At 50.0% G+C, this 12927-nt stretch overlaps 3 protein-coding genes across 6 annotated transcripts in view; 1 reads left to right on the plus strand and 2 right to left on the minus strand.

Moving 5' to 3' along the window:
• Positions 1 to 12927, minus strand: part of LOC119179034 (AP-4 complex accessory subunit Tepsin) — an 86590-nt gene that overhangs the window by 70961 nt on the left and 2702 nt on the right. For 3 of the 4 annotated variants that reach the window (XM_075869808.1, XM_075869805.1, XM_075869804.1), the window contains exon 1: positions 7803 to 7939. The exons of the other annotated variant lie outside the window; for it this stretch is intronic. In XM_075869808.1, the coding sequence (XP_075725923.1) occupies positions 7803 to 7844 (42 nt within the window). In that variant the 5' untranslated portion in view covers positions 7845 to 7939. Of the gene's footprint in view, positions 1 to 7802; positions 7940 to 12927 lie in introns of those variants that run through there. 4 annotated transcript variants of the gene reach the window in all.
• On the minus strand, positions 3616 to 7504 carry Pez (protein tyrosine phosphatase non-receptor pez). The gene has a single exon (XM_037431136.2). The coding sequence runs from the start codon at positions 7334 to 7336 to the stop codon at positions 3941 to 3943; it is 3396 nt and encodes a 1131-aa protein (XP_037287033.2). The 5' UTR covers positions 7337 to 7504; the 3' UTR covers positions 3616 to 3940.
• fng (Fringe glycosyltransferase) overlaps positions 8611 to 12927 on the plus strand; it is a 125234-nt gene continuing 120917 nt past the window's right edge. The window contains exon 1 of the mRNA XM_037430973.2: positions 8611 to 9270. Within this exon, the coding sequence (XP_037286870.2) occupies positions 8743 to 9270 (528 nt within the window). The 5' untranslated portion in view covers positions 8611 to 8742. The remainder of the gene's footprint in view (positions 9271 to 12927) is intronic.

Raw genomic sequence — 12927 nt, forward strand, 5'->3', positions numbered from 1 at the left:
TCAAAATGTCAGTCAGAAAACAAAACAAACAACGTTCCTTGAATAGTGACCGGCTTGTCTTTTATTATCGGTGGCAACAGTAAGGCATTTTCCCTAAGGAAGACGACACAAAAAAAATAAAAAGGGCTCCAAAAATAGTTCTACATTCTTACGTCTACATCTTATCTCCGGCAGTTGTAAACAGTTGTCAACAAACTAGTTTCAATCGTGGACGGATGCTACAAAACGTGAAAGTAAAGAACCGCAAGCACGAGACAACTATCCGTCAGTCAATATCATTGTCGGCGTTTTGTTGTTATGTTAACAATAAGTTAGGTGCAGCACAGGGTTGCTCAATGTTACTAAAAGTCGTGATTCACACAATGGTGGGGCACGCGATGTGCGAGCTCTCTTGATGACAAAATAAAGGGCACTAGCAATGGTTATCTGCCTGGGGATCGTGCATATATGCAGACAGCACGGGGTGTAAAACAGCCCGTGCAGACAGTGGACAGGGTGTAAACAGTGGTACCGGAAGTATAGGAAACAAAAAAACGTCCTAACAGGCCTGCATCAATGCACCACCCACTTTTAACGCCTCCAAAACACACATTTCAACAAGGCAGTTAAAAACCAACAATAAAATATGTATAGGCATACATCAGAATCAGCTGCCTCAACAATAATTCCGCCATTCAGCCTATGCCCTAAGTTGCTTTTAGCTTCTTCACAACCAAAAGAATTCAAGATGTTCACAACAATCTGCCTAGAATCAGCAGAACAAACCATAAAACTCGCCAAACGTATAAAAAAATTACATACATATTTATACATTTGTGCATACAGTGCATCAGCTGCCTTAACACATATACGTTATGTATCTGATTATGTACCGCAGAACCCCGCTTATACTCTCCTTATTTATATGTTTACTTGTGCATAACATTTTTGGCATCTCAGCCCAGAAAATGATGTTCACAGACACCGATGTAACCTAATCCAATTTTGACAGATTGTTTCTGCCAGATACTTTATGAGCTGTCACAGGAGTGGATGGGCAGAGGGAACATGTCAGTCCGTTGGGTGATGTGGATTGCCACAGGGCTATCCAAGTGTGCCAGAGGTGTGAAAGAATCACCAGGCATCTATCAAGGACTTGTTAAGCCACAAACTGAGGAATGAATTTTTCAAAGTTATAGCTGAGTGAAATACATTTGCTTTAAGTTAAGCAGTACATTTTTTTCTATTTCCAACCGCATATTCGTGTTGCACATTTCCCATTTACTGCTTTTTTTTTTGTTGCGGTTCTGTGAACCATGAATTGGAGGGGCTCTACTCTATTTCCCTGCCTTTCGAACTGTATGCTCCTGTGGCATCAGGAGTTCAACCACGTCAGGCTCCAATTTACAGCACCATGGCACTTGAAAAAACTATCATACTCATACCAAGTCGACAAGCAGATCAAATAGTACATGGCATGGTGCCAAGTATATATAGCCATTAAGTGAGGACACCGGTTAGGTGCATTTATCCAGGTAATGAAGCGACAGTATGGCGAACCGAGTTTACACACGCCGTGCCCGTTCATTAGATCTGTGACACAACTTCAGGAAGAAAAGATTGGACCTCGAGTTTTCACTGCAACCAAGTCTTCAGGGAAATCCAAATTCAGTTTTATACAGGTGAGAGTCTTGGTTTAGCGCCTTACTAGCTGTGGAGGCATGTAGAGCAAGAGCAGTCTCCCCCTTTTGCCACTAGCCAGTCTGCATAAATTGGCTCAAGCACTCCGGATTTCCCACGAAGTGCTGGCTGCCATGCCAATGGGAGGACAAATCTGTCAAACACACCCCTAAATTGCCGATTGATTTTCGCTGCCATCACTGGACCAACTAGTGTGCCATTGCTACTTTATTGGGCTGGCTGTGTCTAGCAAATAAGCTGTGAATCACACCTAAACAGTATGTAGGTACCTTACACTGTGATCGGCTTTCCCAATTTCACCTTTCTTCACTACTGCATTATCGGCCTATCAACCACGTTGCGTTTGTACCAAAACAAGTCACATTTGCCTGAAACCAGCAATGTAAAAGAGTGCAAGAGAGCAGGCGAATGCTTTCGAACATTGCCAACGACGAATGGCAAACTCGTGCAGATTTACACATTCACGTCATACACACCAAACAATCGCAATGTGTATTAGGCACAGCTGTATATATTGCAATCACTTATTTCTCTCTCTGTCCACATAATCCTACCTAGAAGCAACCACCGGCACAAAGTATAGAGACTACCACACTCAATTTGAAAGACTGTATGAGGCTGCACAATATGCAATTAATGCTCGGACGATGTACCAAGTGTAAATATGAGAAACTGTTATTAACAGCTTTTTGATACTATGATGGCACCTCTCAGCTTCAATTTCATGCAGCATTCTCAAAGTGTATTTTCAGTTGCAACACTTCTCAGTAGAGCAATACCTCGTCATTTCAAAATTCACTCATATTGTACATCGCTTATCGTGTGCCATGAACTAAGACGTGCTTTATTAGTGTTAGAACGATATGTACACATGATCTCACCTGCAAGTATTACCTCCGCAGCCACTGATTGATTTGCTTAGCATTTTTGTCCTGTGCTAATCTTGTACAACATAAATCTTTTCGATTTGCCAACTTTTTCATCTTGCACTTTCAGCCACGGTATAGAACATGTGTTTCAGGCTAAGGCTACTCCTGCACAAAATTGAGGCATGCCTGGTCATGTCGTGAACGAATGTTTACACTTCCCTTATTCGTGCAGCATTCCAGGCATTGGATTTAAAGACGAGTTATTGTGTTAAAGGCAGCCAGTGCCAAGGTTACTGGACATACGAGGTATTGAATAATTTGCCTCTACTGAAAAATCTGGGAAGGCACGAGTGTAATTACAACTACTTGACTTTGCTTGACAGCTAACAATAATAATGATTTTAAGGCAACCAAACGTCGACTGTCCCCGGGGACGTTTCTTCAATGGCTGTAGCGAAAAGATGTGACCCATGTGAATCGCTCGGCCGCAAAAAGCTGTTTGCTGCCAAAACTTTGTCAGTGTACTAAAGACGCCAATAACTCGGGTGCCACTATGTGCTGAACTGTAGGCAAGGACATTCCAAGTAACATGAATGCTGACCAACATAACGAGAAGGTTCCCAGGTGGTGTGCTGTAACTACGCAGGTATAACGTCTCTGTTGCAAGGCCTCAAAAGCCTGCTAACGATTTTGCGATGCCAGTGGTGTTTTCAAACGTTGATCGGAGGAATTTGAGATTTACATGTCGTTCAGCTCCAAGTCGGCACAAGCAGGTCGGGCACTTCACAACCACACTGCTATACATACAAGGATAAACAGTGAAGACCTTTCCTTCCATTCGTATAACAATGGCACAGTTCACTGCCACAAGCAGAGGGAATCGCGTCTTGCAGAATCTAAGTAGAAAAAACACAGACACTTGACTGCAGTGACACGTTTCGGCATACAGCCGACAACCTTAGATTTTCTCGGAAAGTGCACTTGAAAGACTTGACAGCACTTCATTACTTCAAGCAGATGCCAGTGGCGTTCAAGATGAGGTGTATGCTTTTTGTTCACCAGCATAACCAAAGATAAATAAGGGTGATATAGCAACAGCTTTTGATTTCTTTGCAGCATAGATGATCAGTACTCCATTTTTGTAATGTGGCATTACGTAGGAAGTACATCACTGTTTAAAAGCTACATAGTTGACGAACACCTCATGGGGGGCAATTTCAAAAAGAGGTACTAGAGGGGTATTGCATATGCGCAACCAGTTGCTGTCATCGTCATGCTTTCTATGAATAAAAACTGCTACTGACCATACTAGCTGGTTGTGTTGCTGGGAATGCCATACCGTCAGTGCCTTCTGCTCCGGCAAAGAAACAACATAACTACTGCACTAAAGCTCATATAAGGCGCGAGTTCCGTAGGTACCGTATCAACACGTGGTAAACGAACTTGTACTGCGCCAGAGTCTGCACGCTGAGCATACGCTGCATTCGAACAGAGCTCAGCGCCCTCGGTACGTCCACCGGAACGTTGTGATCCAGACAGAAAAGCAAGATGTCACACAGAATCACCACACCCGACCTGCCCACGCCCGCGGTGCAGTGCACCACCATTGGGGTGTTGCGCGTCCGCAGAAGACGCTGGTCACCCGAGGCCAGTCGGCGCACAGAGTCCACTTCCTCCATAAAACCGAGAAATCCCTGAATGTCGCCAGGAGTGCCATGGTCGGGCCAGTCCGTGTAGCGGAGGTGCCAGACATTTCGGTGGCTGCAGGCAACACCTTGGGATTTGCTCAGGGTCAGCGAGGTCGTCACAGCCACAGCGGAAGACACGACACTCTTCCTAGCTACTCGGTATTCACCAAACGAAAGGGCCGCATCATCGCCGTCAGCCGTGGGCCAGTACTGAAAGCACTTCTCACGGCCGTGTTCATCCTCAGTTTCTGTCAGCATCACAACCACACCCACATGGTTTTCCCAGACCATCTGCCAAAAGCTTTTGGCAGTTTCCCGCGTGGGTCCCTGCGCTGCTATGTAAAAACGCTGGCTGTCGCCCACACTTGCTGAAACGTGCGAGGCATTGATGTAGCCACTTCGATTGTCAGGTGTCGGAGTCAGTCGTACGCGGTTCTCTTCGTACGGAAGGACATCACTAAAACGATTGCGAGTGGTGTTTTCTGAAAGCAGTGCCGTCGTGAAGTCGGCATTGGGCTTGCGCTTGGCAATGCGCTCGAACTCGAGGAACACTTGGCCATCCTCCAATCGGCTTTCGAGAATTTGTTCCGGCCGTAATTCTTTGGACGTGCTGGGCGAGGGGGACTCCTGGTCTACATTGTCCTGGTCACCTGTAAGCAGCTGGTCTGGCTGGGCTACTGTCAGAGTTAGACCGTTCATGGCTGCCACCATCATGGGACCTAGTGGATGTGCTGGTGATGCTTCTTGGCTCGGCGGCGCCCGTTTTTCCTCTGTAACCTGCTTTCGGGGAGGTGGCACTGGAGTGGAATCTATTGGCTTGGCCATCGCTGCCACCACTTGTTCTCGTGTCGTTGGGGTGCTGACACACACCTGAATTCGTTGGGGCTGGGCAACTCCAGACACCTGTGCATTCCACGACTCTCCGACCGGCACGTAGGTAGGAAGCACCGGTCTCGGAGGCTCCACAATCGACCTCAGAGTCTCCGACGTCACGTTTCCATTGACAGCTGCCTGGTAATGTGGTAAACTTGGCTCTGACCCTTGGATAGTGCTCTGGCTGAGGTGACGACGGGATACCAGGTCTGGGCTCGCACTTGCCCGAAGCTGGTGATGGTTACGCGTCAGATCCGGTGTGCTTGCGCTGGGTCGTTGGCCATATGGATATGGTGGTGGCGGCTTATACTGGTAGTTCAGGTGCATGTTGGCAAACAACTGCGCTGGGTTGACTTCGTACGACAATCCCTGAGATGTCAACTCCGGAGTGCTGTATGTGTGCAATGGTGGAGCGAGTAGCGGCGGTGCCCTGCCATGTGCAATGCCATCAATGCGATTGTTGTTGTTGTTTGCCAGGTCACCGAAAGACATAGAGTCACCGAGTTCGGTCAAATCGGCGAAGTTGCCATAATGTGTGTAAGACAGCGGCGGAAGTAGAGGGTTGCAGGAGCGAGACAAGCTAATGTCGAGTTCATTTGACACTGCTGAAGCTGTCGCAGGATGCTGCTGGTGATACACCTGGCTGTTCTGTTGAGTTTCAAGAGGAAGGTCGTTGAGGCTGCAGCTCGTGACTCCATACTTGTTAAGAACGGCGGTCTCATAGTCAGGTGCCTGTCGGTAAGATGGCAAAAGCGCTCGCCGCAGATCAGTGGCACTTTCGGAGCTGCGGGGAAGGCTCACGTAGGAGTGGTGCACACTGTTTGCCTGCTGACCAGTTTCATTGCGCATCGAAATGTGCTCCGTCGAAGCAGCGACATTCTCACAGACGGGAACAGGGTTGGTCGGATGGTGGTCGTAGCCATTGTGGTTCGGGTCAACCAGTTCGCTGGTGCTTCCTGCAAATGCGTAGTTTTCACTGTTCCGTGTCTCAGTGTGGTAAACGGCCAACTCGTCAAGCGATTCCCGGCTTTCTCCAACATCTGTCCCACGTTCCTCACCAGTATTCTCCGTGTCCGGCAAGGACGTCCAGCGGAAGCTCTCGCCCCCGCCAATGTTGATACTAGGCGCTCGCGTGTAGGTCTCTCCCATCATGCCTCCAGGTGCCGCTGCTGCGGACTCCTGCATGCTCATGAAGAACCCGTGTTGCTGCACGCACATCTTCCAGATGTACTTCGCCGTGCTGACGTCCTCGAGCTGGAACTGCGAGGAGTGTGCCGCGTCACGGCCGACAATTTTGAAGTTTCGTTTGTGGTGGATGAGATCCACGATTTCGCTCCACTGGTACACCGCCAGTTGTGGCTGTTGCTCTTCGCCTGGAGACAGGTGCACTGTGCCCAGCGAGTTGTCCTGGTCACCGCTACGGCGCACCCGTCGCGCCGTCACTCCCTGAACAGACACACCAAGGACCATGTCGACCCCCGAGGAGGGGTTGCGCACTTCGAAGCGTTCTTCGCCGTAGCCCTCAAGCCTCTGCACGGTCTGTATGTAGTGCATTTCTGCGGTCGCATGGTCCAAGCCTTGAAGACTCCGGTGGGCATTCACGATTTCATCGAGCAGCGCTGCCTCCTCTTCTTCGTTGGCGCAAGCGAGCAGCACCGACTTGGGAAAGAGGACGAAGTTTCGTAGGTACTCGGCCGTGTGGTGTTCGGGCCGGTGGTCTCCAAACTCGGCCTGCAAGCTGTAGCTGGCCAGCCGTATCGCCTCGCGGCGGTCGCACGGCAGCTTGCCCTCGATCACGTCGCTCTTGAGCTGCGAGAAGTAGTAGTAGCGCGTCACGTCACTCTGGAGGAGACGGCGCGCCTGCGCGGCGTCCGGAACGTAGAACATGACGCCCAGTTGGAGGCTGCAGCAGCCGCCGCCACCACCGCCGCCGCCTTCGCGCGAAGACGGCGCGGCGCCGTGCTTGTCGAGCTGCTTCTTGAGCGGTCGCTCCAAGTCCACCCATCGTAGCTGGCCGTCACGAGTCTGGTACCGCAGGCCGAAATACTCGGGCTGCGTGATCTGAAGTCGCTGGCACACATTCTGCAGGCACTCGCGTCCCGCCGTCCGAGAAGAGACGATGCACTCGACCGTCGCGTTCTCGAGTAGTTTGACGGCGATGACGCACAGACTTTTGGAGACGACGCTGTAGTGCTTGCTCTTCTTGAGCTTGAGTCGGAACGGCATCTCGCTGCCTCGGCGGGTATTGTCGTCGCTCCCGTTGTCGAGGAGGCCGTCGCGACGCGCATTTTTTTTCTCTCGCCTCCCTCTCACGGCATGCCGCGGCGCAGCACCGCGCCGATGACGAGTCACACGCACACACTCACTGCTGCGGTGGCGGCAACGCCTCGCCTCTGATTACCGAAGCGCTCGGGAATGCCGAGCAGCGACGATAGGCCTAGCGCTGTCATGGGGCGTAGGAGGATGGGCGCCGCCAGCGAACCAACGACGCTTGTTTGTGATCCCCGCTGTATAACTCGTTCTTTGTTTGGCACTTTGCTCGTCCACACACGCAGACAACTCGCGAACGCTTTTCTTTACAGCGCGCGCGCGCAGAAGGCGGGAAAACAGCGCTTGGCGTTTGACGCCAAGGCAAAATATTTGGGGTGTGTTTGTTCTGCTAAGGCGGAAGGCTTCGTCAGGAAATGTGTACCTTTTTGAGAAAACTCAGGTCCTCTTTGAGCGCTCCTTTCATTTTGCTTGCTTTTCCTGGATCCCACTGCGCGACTTAGGACGGCGCACCCCAGTTTCTCATATTAGGCACTATGTTCTAGAGGGCTCTGTCAAGATGTTAGAAAGTTGATTTTATTTCAGTTTTGTAAACACAGTTCAGTCTAGCGTTACAAAAAATTTATAAAACTGTGCATTAGAATATACTCGTGGCTTGTTTTTGAAGAGGAAATTTCAAAGTTTTATTTTGAACACATTTTGTAAAGGCGTTTTTTTTTTGTAACAGCAAGTTACTTATGTTCTAAACCAATAGATCTCTGTAGACCTAAATTTTAAAGCATTAGACACGGGCTGCTCATGGCAAGTGTATTTCGCAAGAAATGGTCTAAAAGTTAAAAAAAAATGTTTTACTTCACTGTTTCGTTCTTTACAGTTCTAAAAGATGGCGCAAGCTACTAAAACGCGAACGGTGCGGAGAGGGGAACAAATTCTTGCGCTCTTTTTTGCGTACGTTTTATGAGTGCGCTCCCCTCGCTTGACCTCAAGCAAGCCTTCAACCTGTTGCGTGCTGCACGTGCGCACGCAAACCCGGCAGTGCGAGTTGCCACTCTCTCGCTCTCTTTCAACTCTCCCCCACGCGCTCCTCCTTCTTGCTGATGAGAGAGGACAACTCCTCCCCGTTGTCGCGGGAACGACAAAAAGAGTATAGAATAAAGCAGTAAACACGAGGAGAAGCTCCTGCAAAACTCGTGGAGGCCGAGCACTCGCTCCGAAGAAAGCCGACCGCCCCGTCGGGAGTGGTGCGTGCGTGCTGGTGGTGAAACGCGGCGGCGTGCTGCGGTTGTTGTGGTGCTGTGTGTGTCCGTGCGGCGCCGTACGTGGACGACAGCGATGGACGGCAGCGTAAGGCCGGCGACGTCGCCATGAAGTTCCTCAGCGTGCGCAAGGTGACCCAGGGCACGGCTCTGGCCGTGTCCCTGGTCGCCTTCTACGGGGCCCTACTGCTGCTCGGCTGGCCGCCGCTCGGCATCGACTGGCAGCAGCAGACGACGGCGCTCGTTGCAGACGACGCCGCTCAAGATGGCGGCGCGCACAAGAAAGCGGACGCAGGAGTCAACAAGCTTGTGTACCTCAGGGCACCGCCCGGTTTTCACCAGAGTGCTAGTCGCAGGGTATTGAAGGGGGGCAACGACATCGACAACGAAGTGGAGGATTACGCCGACCAGCCGTCGGGCGAAGACTTTGATGCCGACAGTGTCGACGTGCGCGATAGCAACAGGTCGGCGGACCAGGGTGCTGCTGTCAGCGGTGGAGCGGCGCCCGAGGAACCGCAGCGGTCGCCCACGACGCGACTGGAGGACGTGTTTTTCAGTGTTAAGACGACGCGGACGTTTCACAGGACTAGGCTCGACGTCATACTCAAGACGTGGTTCGTCCTGGCGCGCGAACAGGTGAGCTCCTCGCTGTGTTGTGCGTGCTCCCGTTCGGGCCGCTCGCGTACGCGCCTTTTGCAGCCTGTGATGCGACTGCATTCGCGAAGACACGCTGCATGTTTTCCGATTCTGATCTGTGCGTCATACGTCCGATGTAAGCAAGATGTTCTCTCGTGAGAGGGCGCACGTTTATAACATGTACGACAGCTTACACGGTTATTGACGTTTACTTTCTCAAACAGGGCACGCTGTATTCCAAGTGGAGATGTGCTTCGGGTTTAAGTGACGTCTCTCACAAGCCTCCTAGGACATATTGACACGGCAGTTCCGTAAACGAAGGAATAAACACACAGTGGCCTGGTGCACAATTATATCGATTATAAACAGACTGCTGCAACACGTTCGATACGAGAGGGAAGACCGCCCGCATGTGTGACGGGCTTCGCGTGCACACTGCGCTAAAGAATCCCCTTAGAACTCGGTGTCACGGTGCCACAATTGTTCAGTTCCAACGTGAGTAATGTGACCTCGTTCAACTTACAATATCGAATTCAGTTGATTTCACATGTTTTGTATTTTCTTATTGTCAGAATAAGCAAGTAAAATCAAACGGGTGTGTGACGGACGAAACTCGATGTGTGAAGCGCAGTAGCACTAATTGACATTACCCATAGACAATCGTGTTCCACGTATTCGTCCATGTGGGCGGGAATTCAAAACTTCAAGTGACATGAATGTTCTGTCACTAAACGAAAATCGTGAAAAGGTAGCAGGTGATGGTGGGGCAAAAGGGGTTGCACGATAGCTTCAGGGAACATTTAAGCCGCAGACAAGCCTGTTGCTACTGCACGAGCAGCCACGCAATTCTTCATTCGCAGCGAATGCGCGTTTTAGCCAAAAGAGACGAGGAAGGACAGCTTTTGTACTGTTTTGTCAGTGGCTGTTTGTTGCATGCGATATTCGTTGTAACCGTACATACAAGAACCGCTGCAAATAAACCTGCTAGCGCGCCTATGAAATTGATGTAATACTTGCACTGCGCCAGGGGTGCAGCCAGAAATATTTTTCGAGGGGTGGGGCAGTTGAACACCCCTTTTGCTACGCAAGCTGCGCTGACTAAAATGACGAGTACTTCAGATTGAGCGAGTTCGTGCACGATGAAAATCATGAATCTGTGACCCAACTGGCAAGGGCACGTGCAACACTTTCCGAAAAATTCCGACTGATTTCCGTTCGATGTCGCTGCGTTCGGAGCGCATGTTCCCCGGGTGGCACAATGAAGAACTTACGCCGATTTCCCGCCATACTTGGACTCGACAGCGTTGAGGGAAACGACGAAGGCATTGTAGACTCCTATAAAAGTATATATATGCTACTATATTCCCGTGTATGTCTTCACATTACAGCTTAGTTTACCGCCAAGTGCTGGGTACTTTCCACATGCTTCACTGTGGTCAAATGGAAATGCTACTTTAGTTAATATCAAAAAGGTTTCCTTAATTTATCGCCATCCTCCTGACAGAGGCACCTCGCATCGGAAGGTGGTAGACGGGGGAATGTGGCCACCACGAATATCTCCGCTGCTGGACGCTACCACAGGAGTACACTCTATTCATTATTTTTGAGAGACCTGCTAGCAAAGGGAGATTGGCATAATGGCACGCCTAGCATGTTATTGGTCCAGGTGGGTGTGGTGAAGTGCCAGTGGAGAGGGAAGTTCGGGTAGTTGGTGCACATTGCAGGATTGATTGGTGCGCATTCACTAGCGCACGAAAAAGATCCCACGAGACCAAGAAAACTGTAGTAATGTAAGGCAATGAAATGAAATGCAACAGTGAGCGATCAATGTGAAATGCATGTAAAGCACAGAACCAACTGAAGTACATTGCTCACTGTGCGAGCTATTAGCACCACCATTAGTCATACATCACGACAGGCCCAACAGCGCTGCAGGCGCAGACCCAGTGACTTAAATCAGGGGAGGTGGGGATGACTTTTCTCTACACGTGTGCAGTTTTGAGGAGACGCCCTCAAGTGTCCCCCTCATCGTGTCCCCTTCAAGTGTCCCCCTCATCGAAGAGCACCACCATGAAGCAGAAATGTACAACAGTGAAAGCAGCTACTTTCCGTTTCAAAAGGCAGTGTACAGCACGAGCTGTCTGAAATGTTGTAGGTTACTTCTGAGTCGTGCCGCAAAAGTTCATTATCCTTGGTTTTAAAATGCTGAGTTAATGGCGATCTCTAGCCCTAATAGTTTCGATAGTTTGGTGGAAGCCACTGACGATAAAGTATGAACCCTGTTTGTGGATTAAAATTATGTTATTAAAAAAAGAGCACTGGTAGACAAAAACATGCTCGGCAAGAAAGTTTCCAGCTGTAAATCGTGCGAGGCTGTTTTAAACAGCTGTACAAGAAAACATAGCTGATCCCCGTATATAGGAATCGGTATAACGCTAATGTCAAGCGTTTCTTTACAGAGATAGTTGAGTGTGTATTGTGCATTGTTTCAACAACAGCAACAAATTGCAGAATCAGGTTAAGAACGGCAAGTAGCTCGAAACTTGCAGCGCACTCCTCAAGTATAAAGAACGCACGAAACTAGCATACACAGGACGAGCGCGAACTGACGACTGTTACAGCTCGACACTTAAAGCGCGCTGTTCAAACAGAAAGAAAGACGCACGAAACGAGCGCACAAAATACACAGGACGAAGGGAACAACTTCCACAATTCTTCCTGCGTCGTGTGTTAGCAGCGCTCTCCTTTCGTAAACGCGGCCGTAGTAGCAGCGTGCGCGGTGCGAATACGGAATTGCGAGTCTAATAAGCGCGTGCGCAGGAGAGGCCACGTTTCGTGGAGATGACATTAGAGAGCTTTAGAATAACGTTTGCTGGGGCTGCGGGCGCCATATGAGTTTTAGAATTGCGTTTGCTCCCCCCTAGAGGAAATTCTAGGGGCTTTAGCCCCGATGGAACACTTCTAGTACACTCTACCGACGGCAAACCCAAGTGAACGGAAGCTACTCACAGCACTTTGCGGGCCACGATCGCCGCACGCTATTTCGTATTTTCTGCGTGCTGGCCGCAAACACGGACGGCGACTCGCGTTACGACGCGTGCGCAGTGGCAGCTAACACACCGCAAGGACTCGCGGTGCGCTATTCTAAAACTCCCAATTTAGAGTGGGCCTAACGCTAAAGTGACTTTACCCAACGCGAGCCTGTCGCGTCATCTCGCCACTGATAACAAAAACGCGATAATGTTTCGGAGCTCTGAGGAATGCCAAACGTTTTATGGCATATATAGTTTTATATCATATAATACTTATATGGTTTATGGTGTATATAAATGGCTTGTCGTTACCACACCAGACAACGTATATGCTCTGTGGCGTAGGGGTTAGCGCCGCACGCTGGAAATCGAAAGGTTGCTGGTTCCATTCCGCGCAACAGATGGTCGCCTTCAAGGTTTTTAAAATGCGAATCATAGCTTTGACTCACGTGTGTAATGCCGTACGTCCGTACGAACGCGCCGCAATGCGTTCCCCGCTTTGCAGGTTTTAGGCGGCGCCAAATAGGTCACGTGGCAGCTGCGCGTTGACGTCACGCGTCCTTTGCACACTTCCCTCGCAGGATCGCGCTGGCGTCACTTTCTTTCTCACCCGCAGCTGCCGGCC

Source organism: Rhipicephalus microplus, chromosome 7 (genome assembly GCF_043290135.1).
Source record: "Rhipicephalus microplus isolate Deutch F79 chromosome 7, USDA_Rmic, whole genome shotgun sequence".
In the NCBI taxonomy this organism is placed as follows: domain Eukaryota; kingdom Metazoa; phylum Arthropoda; class Arachnida; order Ixodida; family Ixodidae; genus Rhipicephalus; species Rhipicephalus microplus.